The 12356-nt window shown below is 59.3% G+C and overlaps 1 protein-coding gene across 1 annotated transcript in view; it reads left to right on the top strand.

Annotated features, from left to right (window-relative positions):
- Window positions 1-10854: 10854 nt before the first annotated feature.
- Window positions 10855-12356, top strand: part of LOC103079649 (mucin-7-like) — a 15793-nt gene continuing 14291 nt past the window's right edge. The window contains exon 1 of the mRNA XM_007468477.1: window positions 10855-10995. Coding sequence (XP_007468539.1) covers window positions 10855-10995 — 141 coding nt within the window. The remainder of the gene's footprint in view (window positions 10996-12356) is intronic.

Below are 12356 nucleotides of genomic sequence, written 5' to 3'. Positions count from 1 at the left end.
CCCCCCCCCCACCACCACAGGCTCTTCTCTGGAATGTTCTCTGCCTGGAATGCCCTTCCCTGTTGTATTAATTTCCTGGGGCTGCTGTAACAAACCACTGCAAACCAGGTGACTTACAACAGAAATCTACTCCCTCCCAGCTGTGGAGGCCGGAGACTGAAATGAAGGGGTCGCAGGGCTGGGCGCCCTCCAGAGGCTCTGGGGGAGGGTCGTTCCTGCCTCTTCCAGCTCCAGGGAGCTCCAGGTGTTCTTGACTGGCGGCCACGTCCTTCCAGTCTCTGTTCCCGTCTTCCCATGGCCTCTCCCCCATGTCTCTGCCTCTTCTCCGTATAAGGACAGTTGTCTTTGGATTTAGGGTGACCATTCCAGATGACCAGAGCTCCGACCGTCCCTTCTGCATGCCAGGCAGCAGGGTTGGGGTGAAGGTACCCACAGCCTGCAGCCAGCCGCCTCTGTCACAGCCAGGGCCAGGGCTTGGGCACGTGGCCTCCAGCTGCCAGGGGGCCCAGTGGTGCATCCGGGGCCGCATGGTGCAAGAGGGGAGCCAGGTTATCAGAAGCCCACATGGTCTCCCAACTGCCCGCTGCCCCGTTTTTCATTCAGCCGAGGCCCCTGGGACATGCTTTCAGGGCTGTCGGGAGACGGTCAGCTATGGACACTGGGGAATTCACACAGGGAGGGCCCGGGGCTTCTGGGGTTGGCGTGTGCGTGCAAGGACGGCAGAGTCCACAGCCCCTCTCTACGATGCGGGACTGAGGGCAGAGCCCCACGGTGACCATCCATCTGCGTCTTTGTGCAAAGTACTGCAAGTGCTTTGTCATTTGATTTCTTCTGTACCGTCGCCCCACTTGGGATGGCAGTCCTGTCCCTGCTTTGCTCACGCTCTGCAGGGCCTTCTCCCCCTGCTCAGGCCTGTCCCCACGTCTTGTTGACCACATGGTGCTGGGGGCTCCTGTGTCAGGGTCATGGCTCAGGGCTGCCAAGCCCCACGTGCTGCTGTGACTGCCATCTCAGAAGAAGATACCGAGGTTCTGAGGAGCACACAGCAGGCGAGAGCAGAGGTGTGATTGAACCCGGCTCTACTGACCCTGCAGGACCGATGGAGTGGGGGCCCATTTTGGGTGGAAAGCGGACCCTACACACCCTGCCAGATCAGTTGGTCCTGGCAGGAAACTGCTAACACGACCACCGGGCAACTCAGTGTGGACTGTTTGATGAGGAACCACTTACAAAGGTCAAACAGAGCGGCCAGGTCAGCACAGAAGTCTGGGGGCTGATACAGCCTGACCTGAGGGGTGAGAGCTGAGAGGGGCCAGGAGACGAGTGGAGTGGGCTGAGCCCCGGAGAGTGGACAGCAGGACAAACACCCACATCTTCCTTCCCCACCCCACATCTCCTGGGCCTGACCGGTCCCGGGCCAGCCTCCAAGGCACAGAGCAGAGTAGCAGGGGTGCAGCTCTGGGGCAGACGGAGGCTCTGGACTGTCCCCATCCCCCCACGTCCTGTGTCAGGACCCAGAACAAGTCTGGGGAGAGAGGATTCCACTCCCCCCCCAGGTCCTGGGAAGAGTGGGGCTCCCTAACCCCCCTGCCCCAGGGTAAATGTGGAACGTTCTTTCCCTGAGACCCGCAGTTGCCGTGCTGTGCCTATCGCACAAGCCTGTAAGGCAAGACTGCTGGGGGCAGCTAGCAGGAGGACACCGGCCACCCGTGTCCTCCCCAGCCATCAGACAGCAAAACTGAGCCAGACAGAGCCCCCTACACACCCTGCCAGATCAGTTGGTCCTGGCAGGAAACTGCTAACACGACCACCGGGCAACTCAGTGTGGACTGTTTGATGAGGAACCACTTACAAAGGTCAAACAGAGCGGCCAGGTCAGCACAGAAGTCTGGGGGCTGATACAGCCTGACCTGAGGGGTGAGAGCTGAGAGGGGCCAGGAGACGAGTGGAGTGGGCTGAGCCCCGGAGAGTGGACAGCAGGACAAACACCCACATCTTCCTTCCCCACCCCACATCTCCTGGGCCTGACCGGTCCCGGGCCAGCCTCCAAGGCACAGAGCAGAGTAGCAGGGGTGCAGCTCTGGGGCAGACGGAGGCTCTGGACTGTCCCCATCCCCCCACGTCCTGTGTCAGGACCCAGAACAAGTCTGGGGAGAGAGGATTCCACTCCCCCCCCAGGTCCTGGGAAGAGTGGGGCTCCCTAACCCCCCTGCCCCAGGGTAAATGTGGAACGTTCTTTCCCTGAGACCCGCAGTTGCCGTGCTGTGCCTATCGCACAAGCCTGTAAGGCAAGACTGCTGGGGGCAGCTAGCAGGAGGACACCGGCCACCCGCCCCCCCCCCAGCCATCAGACAGCAAAACTGAGCCTCAGAAGACAGAGCCGCAGGGCGGGGTGATGCCCAGGGGACAGGGTGCAATCCAGGCCGGCTTCCGGAAGTGGTCCTGCGGGGGTGGCGGGAGAAGGCAGAGACTTTCACTTCTTGAAGCGTCTTGACTAAGAAGAAAGGCACTGGTGCTAACCTCTCACACCTTCACTTCCGTGACTGCAGTGGAGGAGGGAGAGGCCAGGGCAAAGAGGGGCCTCCCCTGGACTCCGTGATGGGGCCAGAGGTGACGCTGCAGTGGTGCTAATGAAATTCTCATCGTTAAACCCCACCTAGGTCACACTGGCACAGCCAGGGCCGGCAAACACCCTGGGCTGGGCGGTGACCATCAGAGTGCAGCCCAGGATGGAGGTGGCCTCCATGGGAACCCCATCCAAAGGTCTTCCGGGGGGGGGTGTTGACAGGCTCTTCTCGTGGGGCTCTGGGGAGTCACTTTGTCATTCTGCCGTTTGCAAGAGTGAGCCCAAGAAAAGGCAAGTGAGATCACCTCTCGCCTGTGTGCACGGCCGGGGTGGGGGGCTTTGTCCCCCGCCTCCCGTGCCTCCCTTCAAGTCTTTGCTCCAGTTACCCTCCCCTTCCCCCGCACACGTGCACTCAGTCCTCCTCTCCGGCTGTTTTCTCCTTCATTTATTATTCCCTCCGACAAGGGGGCGGCTCAGGGTTACGTACCTCTTCATCATCCGTCTCCCGGGCGTGCTGGCTCCTCTGCCTGCTTTTGCCACGGCGCACTCAGCGCCCAGAGCTGTGCTGCCATGGTGCCCGGCACTGGGAGGTGAATGCATCCCGTGTCCAGGTGACTTGACCACCCCCGCACACAACAAGCCTGCTGACCAGCACAGGGGCTGTGGGGAGTGGCTGCGTTGGTCTCCAGATTCTAGATGTGCCATCACAGCCACTGTCAGACAGGACCTGAGGCCCAGAGATGGGGGCAGACTGCCAGGGGTCACACAGCAAGCAGGGCCAGGGCTCAGAGTTGGACCCGGGCCTAGCGGCCCCTCTCAACCCCTCCCAGCCCGAGGGCCTCTCCATGGGCACCAGGGTCCCCTCCCCTGCAGCCTGAGGCATGGAGGGTACCAGACCACCTGCCCTCCCATCTTCTCTCACTGTGTCCTCAACAGGGGGACACAGGGCCCAGAGAGGAGATGTGACTGCCAAGGCCACAGGCTGCAGTCACAGGACGCCCCAGGTGGGGTGGCTTATAAAGAGCAGACATTTATTTCTTGCAGAAGAGGAGGCTGGCCATCCAAGACCAGGGTGCTGGCAGGTTTGCTGTCTGGTGACAGCTCCCTGGTCCATAGCCCGCTTGCTCCCCACCCTAAACAGCACTTCTGGGAAAGGACCAGGGAGGGGGCTGGGAAGGGCCAGCGGGCCAGAGGGTGATGCTGACTGGAGGAAGGGGCAAGCACCTCCCGCCATCCCAGCGGGTTCCATTGCCTTGGAAACACTGATGTGCTGAAGTCCTCCGTCCCAGGCATGGAGGAACAGCACCCTCTTCCTGCCCCCTGTCCCAGCGCCCACTTGGCCACAGGACCTTGGTGGGGCGTTTGTACCCTCGCCTACCTGGCCCTGGGGCCTGGGTCAGGGGCCTGGGCATGCACACACCCCTCCCCCAGCCCCTGAGCCGGCAGGTGGCCCCTCTGCTCCAGGCGGGAGGGCTCAGGTGGCACTGCCAGGAGCTGGGCAATCCTTGGGTGACGAGTGGGTTGTGCACAGGGGGCCTGCTCCTTGGGCAGCAGAGGCTCCCTGAGTAGGCCATGACCTCGGATGCAGCCCCCGGGGCAGCGACAGTAGGGACACAGGAGGGTCCTCCGAGGTTGTTCCCTAAGAACAGGCTGCAGGCCTTGGACAAGGGGGCAGAGTGGATGGGCCACTCCGTTCCAGATGCCTTCCTGGCCCTGGGCACGGCTTCTTCCCAGTAACCCTTCAAAGGTATCATTGGCCTGGCTGTACAGATGAAGACAAATCAGAGGGGTCAAGAAACCTGCCCAAGGTCACACAGCAAGTCACTAGCAGGGTTGGGGCCTCCCTGCCTGCCCAGCGCCCTCCCTGGGAGGAAACGCAGTTGAGGTGGGGCCTCAGGAAAGGGACCCCTTTTGCACCCATCATTCCCCATGTGGGAGCTGCACCCAGCAGCCCAGACCCTTAGCTGAACCCTCTGAGAGCCTACAGTGGGTCTGCTGGCTCTGCACTAGGGAGCCCAAGGCAGGTGCTGTCTGGCGCCCCAGCTGACACCTGGATCGAGCGCTGCCCCAGCTGATGCCCGCAGAGCCGCCGCCTGGCCTGGCCCTGGGGGTGAAGCCCTGTGCTGCCTGCTCTCTGAATCCTTTGGGAAAGTGGGCTGGGCCTGCCCCGGGTTAATGCCCCGTGTTGTAGCACTCGGGCCTTCTGAGGGCCCGGCCCGCGCTGCCGAGGTCTCGAGGAGGGTGTGGCCTCTGGGTGCGGCTTCCACTCCGCGGGTGCAGAAACGGGTCCCTTCCTGAGAGGAGGCAGCGTCCGGCCACCTGCTCTGTGGGGCTCACAGCCTAGAGGGGCCGGGGTACGAGGGTGCACACGTCAGAGGGCAGGGGGTGAGGCCTTGCAGGTGGCCCGTCCTCGCCCTAGAGACATGGCCAGTGTCCAAGCTGCCCTTGGCCTAGGCAGAGGGGCCACCCGAGGGCCTGGCCCTCACGCTGGCCACGTCCCTTCCCTGGGCCTGTGGAGCTTCACAGACACTGCAGGGCAGGGACATGAGGTGCAGGGCCAGGAGACCCGAGAGGGACAGGAGGGGTCTGCGTAGCCTGGCTTCCCCGATCTCAGTTTGCTCGTGGCAAGGGCAGCCGGTTGGACCAGATCATGGCCGGGAGGGAAGGGCTGGGCTGGAAGCCAGCTCCATCACTCACCCTGGCACCCAGCAGGCCTGTCTCCTTGTCTGTGACATGGGGGTGGCAGCCAGCCCCCGAGTGGCTGGAGGATGGTGGGGGAGGACCCCGGCACCTACCTAGCCCTCCCCCGGTCCAGGCCCGCCTTTCTCGCCCCCTCCTCGGATCCTGGCTGCGACCCCCTGCCTGCACCCCCTCCCCAGCCAAGGGCCCTCACAGGGCTGAAGAGGGAGCCCCATGGAAGGAACTGGGGATTCACCCGCCCTCGGGCTCCCAGCGCTTCCTACTTCCCTCCCAAATTGGGGTGCATTTTGAGTGTGTGGAAAGCCCCGACCTCACAGGGCCTGGGAGGGGGCAGCGCAGTTGGAGGGGACAGTCAAGAGGGGCGCTGGGACCCTCGCACCTCAGGCCAACTTGATGGGGCCTCCTCAGAAACGGGTCCCCTCTGCTGAGCTCCGGGGCTGGGGCGGCGGGGGTCTTCCCACAGCTGGGTCCTCTTATTAAGAGAAAAGGTCTAAGGTTCCAGCCCCGCTCTGAGCAGAGCGGCCGGCCCGGACACGGGACCCCAACACCCAGACCCTGGAGCTCAGAGAGGTCACAGTTTGCCGAGGGGTCCCTGGGCCTACCTCCCCAGGACGCTGCCTGCCGCCGCCAGCCCCCCACACCCACCCTGCCGCACACCCACTCCTGCCTCAGTGCCTCAGGACAGGAGACATCCTCCCCCTGGAGGCTCAGAGCGCCCGGCCCCTGCCTCTCCCTTCCTGTTTCTCAGGAGGGGGGTATTGCCTCGATGTACGCCCAGCCCTGGATAGATGGACACGCAGACATCAGACTCATTCCCACCCCTCCACCACCATAGTGTTTTCTAGACCCAGGATCAGGACCCGACATCCTAAAAGCAGGTGACAAAAAATGCAAGTCAGAACAGTATCGTTCCCATTCATGGCCCCCAGGTGTACTGCACCCACCCACCCTGAAGTCCTCCAGGGCTCAGGAGGCCGGTCGAGAGGCTCTGCTTGGCCCTGGCCCCTCAACCGGGGCTTCCTAGTCTGCGGCGCAAGGGGCTGTCCCCATCTGGGGGGCTCTCCGGGCGGGGGCTGCCACCCAGAGCTGCAGGGCAGAGAGCACAGCTGGCTCGAGGGGAGATGGGAGCAGGCGGCTTCCTGTGGAAACCGAAACTGCCAGGTGCTTCCCTCCCTCCCGCGGGGACCCAGAGACAGCTGGACCCGGTCCTGCAGCCCTGCCCCGCCGAGCTGCCTCTCCTTCAGGCAAATGCCCGAGGTCCAGACTGCGCTTCTCACCCGTCACCGCGACAACTGGGCCTCAGGTCACCACCTGCCCCTCACCCTCAGCGCAGAAGAGGCCCAGCGGCCCCGAGGCTCTGCCACCCCCTGGGGCTGCCCGTCCAGCCTGAGCCACCCTGGCGCAGGATTTCAAAGTCTTTGGGCAAAAGCAGGATGCGAAATACCTGAGTGATCTTTAACTTGAATACGTGTGAGGATGATGACATTCCAGATAGATCGATTTACCAGAACATAGCATTAAAGCCAGTTGCCCTGGCTGCCAGAATATGAAATATTTCACCCGCGGCTCACGTCCATTTCCTACTGGACGGACTGCTGAGCCCACAGGAAACAGGAGACAGAAGGGACAGGTCTGGTTGTTGCCCGCAGCTGGGCCTCCGACGCGCCGCCTGCTCCTAGCATCCTGTTGTCTCCTGGCCCACCTTTCATTTAAATCGTGAAAGAATTCGCCCACGCCAGGAAAGCCCCATCCCAAGCCGGACAAAGGAATTGTTATAGATCCAGTGCCCCCTGCCCATGCTGCAGCAGCGAGACGGGATCAGAAATCACTGAAAGCCAGGCTGCTGGGCCTGGACCCAGCTCAGGGCGCCCTGCGAGGTCCCCAAACTCGGACCCACGTGGTCATGTGTAAAATGCGGACGGTGTCACACGTCAGCCCTGGGAGCCGCCCACCTGTGGGACCGTCCAAAGGACTGTTTTTATTTGTGTGTGTCTTTCCCAGGTACATTGCCATATTCTGTTTTAAATTGTTACATAGGAGTATCACGTTCTGTGCATCTTTTGCAATTGTCTGTTTTCTCTCCACGATGACAGATAACACTGGATCCGTGCAGGCGCTGCCTGCATTGCCCTGCGGCCCCATGAGTCCCCACGAGCCCAGGCAGTGGGAGGGTAGGACCGCAAGGAGACCCCACCTGGCTCCCGTTGAGAAAGGCCTTTCGACAGCCACGTGTCCAGAGTCATGTGGGGGTGTTTCTGGAGGTCATGAAATCTCCCTATGGCTCCTGGGGAGGCCCAGTTCACTGAAATTAGTGTGGGCAGGGGCGAGGCACTGGCACCTGGGCAGGCCTCAGCTCGACCTAGTCCAACCCTTTCTGAACGTGGACTCAGCGTCATCCCGGGTGAGGCTGTGGTGGGGAGTCCAGCTGTGACTAGCAGGGGGAGAGGCCAGTCGGTGTGTGGCCCCCTCGCTCTGCACCATCCCCTCCCTGACTCTAGCCCTGCTCCAGACCTTTGACGTGAGGCCTGGGTGGTGGAAAGTCCTGGTGTGTGTGGGCCAGTGGGCCAGAGGCCTCCAAGCTGGGAAACCCCGCTCCTCTCCAGAAAGCCAGAAACGGGGCTCCCAGCAGCCCCTCCTCGATGCTAGAAGGAAGAGGCCGCTGAGGGGACTTTTGTGCCTGCCTGTTGGCTGCCTGAGCCTCCACCCCTGCCCCGGGTCCCCCCCACCTGCACAGCACTGCACAGAGGGGGCCTCAGCCTGTCCTGGAGGGGTCAGGAGACTGAGCTGCTGAGCACACATCCCCGCCCACCCCTCAGCAAGGCCAGGAACATGTGACAGGCGGCACTGGCTGCAGAGGGTGGGCAGCTGGGCTGGTGCAGGCAGGACGGGGTCAGAGCAGCCGGATTGGGGCCCAGGAGGGCAGTGGGGGCCTGGTGGGGGCTGCTGTAATAATAGTGGCGTGTCACCGAGCTCTCCCTTCTCCCTGGAGGGAGAGCTCCTGCAGCCCCGACACTGTGGCTGGTGGGAAACGGGCCTGCCATGTGCTGGATGCCAGGGCCTACCCTCCAAGCCAGTGGCTCAGAGGATTTTTATTACTTTTGGCTGGCATGTCCCCTGAAATTTTTTTGAAAAATCAAACCCCCTTTAAGGTGATATTTCTTACAAAGCGGCCTTACTGGGCTCAGTCACACCTGACCCTGGGCTGCTGTTTTTTGGTGGATAACAGGGGCCCAGGGCCACTAGAGAAGTTTTGGAAGGTGACAGTTAGCTGGCCACAAGAAGGGCTGACCTTAACACCACCCGTGAGACATTCGGAGTGAGCAGTGCACAGAGGCACACGCCAGTTTCACAGACTCCCCACCCTGCAGGCACCCTGCCTGCTCGGTAGGAAACAGGCCTTGAGCCCCGGGTGGGCATCATGCTGCAAATGTTACTGAACTGAACTTGGGTCTGCTTGCCCGTGCACAGCAGAGCTTATGTCCTGATACTGTGCTGTGATGAAGGAAAGTACAGTGTTTATTACAGGTGCCAAGCAAGGAGAATGGGCAGCTCATGTTCAAAAGACCCGAACCACCCCCCATGACTTTCAGGGAAGGGGTTTTAAAGGTCGTGTGAGGGAGGGGGATGCAGGGTGTCTGAGTAGCTCGTGCACAATTTTTGTATTGGTTGGCATCAAGGTGAAATTTCGAGCATCACCAACCTTCTGGTTTCAACCGGTCTGGGGTCTATGTGCTTGTGGTCATCAGTTTTCACCTCGTGGGGGTCAGCTTCCTGTAAAAACAACTTAGGAATGTGCATCAGGCCTTCATCCAGATCTTTCAGGGGACTGGGAGTTCAGTGATTCTGCTCTGTGGCTGGTTTAGAGTCTAAACTATAACCAATTTCCTGCGCAACAAGTATTCTTTGTTTCTACATCTTCACATTTTGTAATCATTCACTCTTTTTTAAAATTAATTAATTAATTTATTTATTTATTTATTTATTTATGGCTGCGTTGGGTCTTTGTTGCTGCGCACGGGCTTTCTCTAGTTGAGGCGAGCAGGCGCTATTCTTCGTTGCGGTGCGCGGGCTTCTCATGGCGGTGGCTTCTCTTGTTGCGGGGCACGGGCTCTAGGTGCATGGGCTTCAGTAGTTGTGCTCACGGGCTCTAGAGCGCAGGCTCAGCAGCCGTGGCGCACGGGCTTTGTTGCTACACGGCACATGGGATCCTCCCAGACCAGGGATCAAACCCATGTCCCCCACATTGGCAGGCAGATTCTTAACCACTGCGCCGCCGAGGAAGTCCCTGTAATCATTCACTCTTGAGCCAGGCTTTTGAGGCTTGGGCAGGCCTGGGAAAGTAAAGCAAAAGCCTTTTACTTTAATGGACAGGGACAAAGGGGCCTGTATATGGGTTCACAAATAGCCTTCTAAACCAACGGGGGACATAGGACTGTGGGTGATGGTGCTGATGGGCCAGTTCAAAACATCTAGACATTGTGGTTTAAACAGTCAAAGGTCAAGTGGTCCAGCGTATCATATATTTTATGTTGCACACGTGCTTGGGACCTATTTTCATCACAACCCTGCGGCTGCAGGTTTAGCGCCTTGACTAGTGGAAATGTTGCCACAAAACCAAATTGTCAGGGCCCAGAATGACACTGTCAGCTTTAATTCAAATAAGCATGTTATTAATGACTCAACTGTCTCACTTTGGAATTCCACTTCTGGTGTAAATGGATGGATGGCAGTGGATGGGTGTGGGTGGGTGGATGAATAGATGGACAGGGAGAAAAGAAAGAAAGCAGGAAGGCAGGAAGGTAAGTTAAAGCAAACGTCTCAAAAGGCTATAAACATGATTCTTCTATGAAAGTGTAGCAAGCACGTGTCAGAGACGTGTCTCCCTCATTGCTGAGGTAGCCAGCCAGGTGGCAAAGGCGACTCAAGGGAGGACACAGCAATTTTCCAACCCAAAAAGAGAGAACGCCGCCCCGAGACCCCTAAACACAGTCATGAAGCACAATCTTCTCTACTGAGCAGAAACGGTCGGCAACTTGTCTGTTTCCTGCAAGTTAACACCTAACTTACAGCGTCTGGGACCCAATCAGCATCAAAAGAAAGACATGCAAGCATGTTCCGGGAGGCCCACTGACCTTGGCAGCCTGGCTGGACATGAGGACATGGGTGGCCGTCTGCCTTGTCCCTCATTTGGGACAGGTGTTTCCATCAGACAAAGGCAGGGGAGGCCCGGAGACTCGCTGGGTCTTTATACCCTGAGGCAAAGCACTGGGATGGGTTCAGCCTGCAGGAGAGAGGGAGGGTCAGGAAACGAGAAGACTGAAGAACGGGCAGCCACAGGCCTCGTTTCCTGCTGGAACAATCTGGAAGTTGAGGACCCCAGGATTCCTTCAAGCTCTCTTGCCCAGGTACCTGGAGTCTTGGCACGTGCCCGTTGGGAAGACCCTGGCCACAGACCAGAGCAGCCTGCCCACCGGACAAGCCAGGACTCGGGGGGCCGGAAGGCTCTTGGTTCTCTTTCGTTGGAAGACAGAACCCCTCTTCTTTCTGCAGGTACTGCTGCAAGCCAACTGCCCCCCTCACGGTGAGAGATGGGGACCCCTCCAACCTCTGTGCGGGGGCCGGGCCTCAACCCCAGTCCTGCTGCCACCCCCGCCTCACCTCCTGCCAGCTCCCTGCCCATGGGGCCCGAGCTCTACTTTCTGGATCATCAGGAGGCTGTTCTCTCCAGGGTCTGTGGTTCTCCTGGTCATTCCCCCTCGGAACAGAGCATGGCACATCAGGTGCTGGAGAAACATCAGCTGAGAGAGGGAATCTGGAGAACGGCTGAGTGGCTAGAAGCTTGGATGAACCCTGAAAACATACTCAGTGAAAGAAGCCGGACACAAAAGGCCGTGTATTATACAACGCCACTCATACGAAAGGCCCACAAGAGGCCACTCCACAGGGATGGACAGCAGATTCGGGGTTGCCAGGGGCTGGGGCAGGGGCCGTGCTTCCTGTTATAACATCAGGCTCTGCGGACGCCTGCACTGGGGGGTGTCAATCGCCCCCAGGACCAAAGGAGATGCTGAGGGTAACGATGCTCCTCGGGACCCAGTGAATGCCACCCCTGACATGTGGGTCCTGAGAACCTGGACATGTTGCAGTCCTTTCATGTGGACCTTTGGGTGATTGGCCCACTGGCTGGCCTGGGTGCAGGGCACCCAGGAGCCTGCACCCCTCGCAGCTTGCGGCAGGCGTGGCTAATCAATTGCTGCGCCTTTCTGCTGAGCGCAGAGGAGGCCTCAGCATCCTTCACAGCACAGTGCTCCTGGGGCCAGTCCTGGCCGGTGGTCGCACACTGTCCATGGGGAGCTACTGTCCCCCATCCCCGGCTGGTACTTTTGTCAAATGGAATTAAAATGTCACGAGGGCATCCACTGGAGCAGAAGCTTCCATCACCGACCGTCGCTTTCTGCACGACTCTCGTCTTTGGACCGCTCTTAGCTCGATTGCTTTGTCCGGGGCGGTGAGTCACATGGTTCTTCTGAGTCTCCTTTGTGCATCATTACGGCAGGTTTTAGGAGGCCCTAGAGGCCCCGGAGGAGGACACAGCCTGTGCTCCACCGCTTGCTCAGGACGAGATCTCGGACAAGATGTGCAACCTCTCTGGGTTCTGTTACTTTATCCATGAAAGTTCACATTTCAGATAAACAATATTTTAGTATAAGTATGTCCCAAATACGGCCTGGGACACACTCGTGCTGAAAATTATTCACTGCTTATCTGAAATTGAAATTTAACCGAGCATCTGTATTTTTATTTCCTAAATCTGGCAACCCCATCCATGAAGGATTCGAACCCTGTCTCCAAAAGGATTGTGTTCAGCTGCAAATAGCAGAAAACCTAACAGCAGTAGGACAGGGTCTGTGTGTCTTTGTCCTTGTAACAAAAACTCAGAGGCAGGCCGTGGAGGCTGGTCAGCCGTCCGGGACACAGGCTATTTTACTCTTTCTATTCTACCTCCTCTTACTTGTGGCTTCCTAGCTGCAAAGTGGCTGTGTCACTTCCAGGCCTCACATCTGCCTCCCGAGCAGGAAGAAAGAGGGAA

Source organism: Lipotes vexillifer, unplaced genomic scaffold, assembly GCF_000442215.2.
Source record: "Lipotes vexillifer unplaced genomic scaffold, Lipotes_vexillifer_v1.1 scaffold23, whole genome shotgun sequence".
NCBI lineage: Eukaryota > Metazoa > Chordata > Mammalia > Artiodactyla > Lipotidae > Lipotes > Lipotes vexillifer.
Note: the sequence above shows the minus strand (reverse complement) of the source record. Positions and strands in the feature narration are given on the sequence as shown.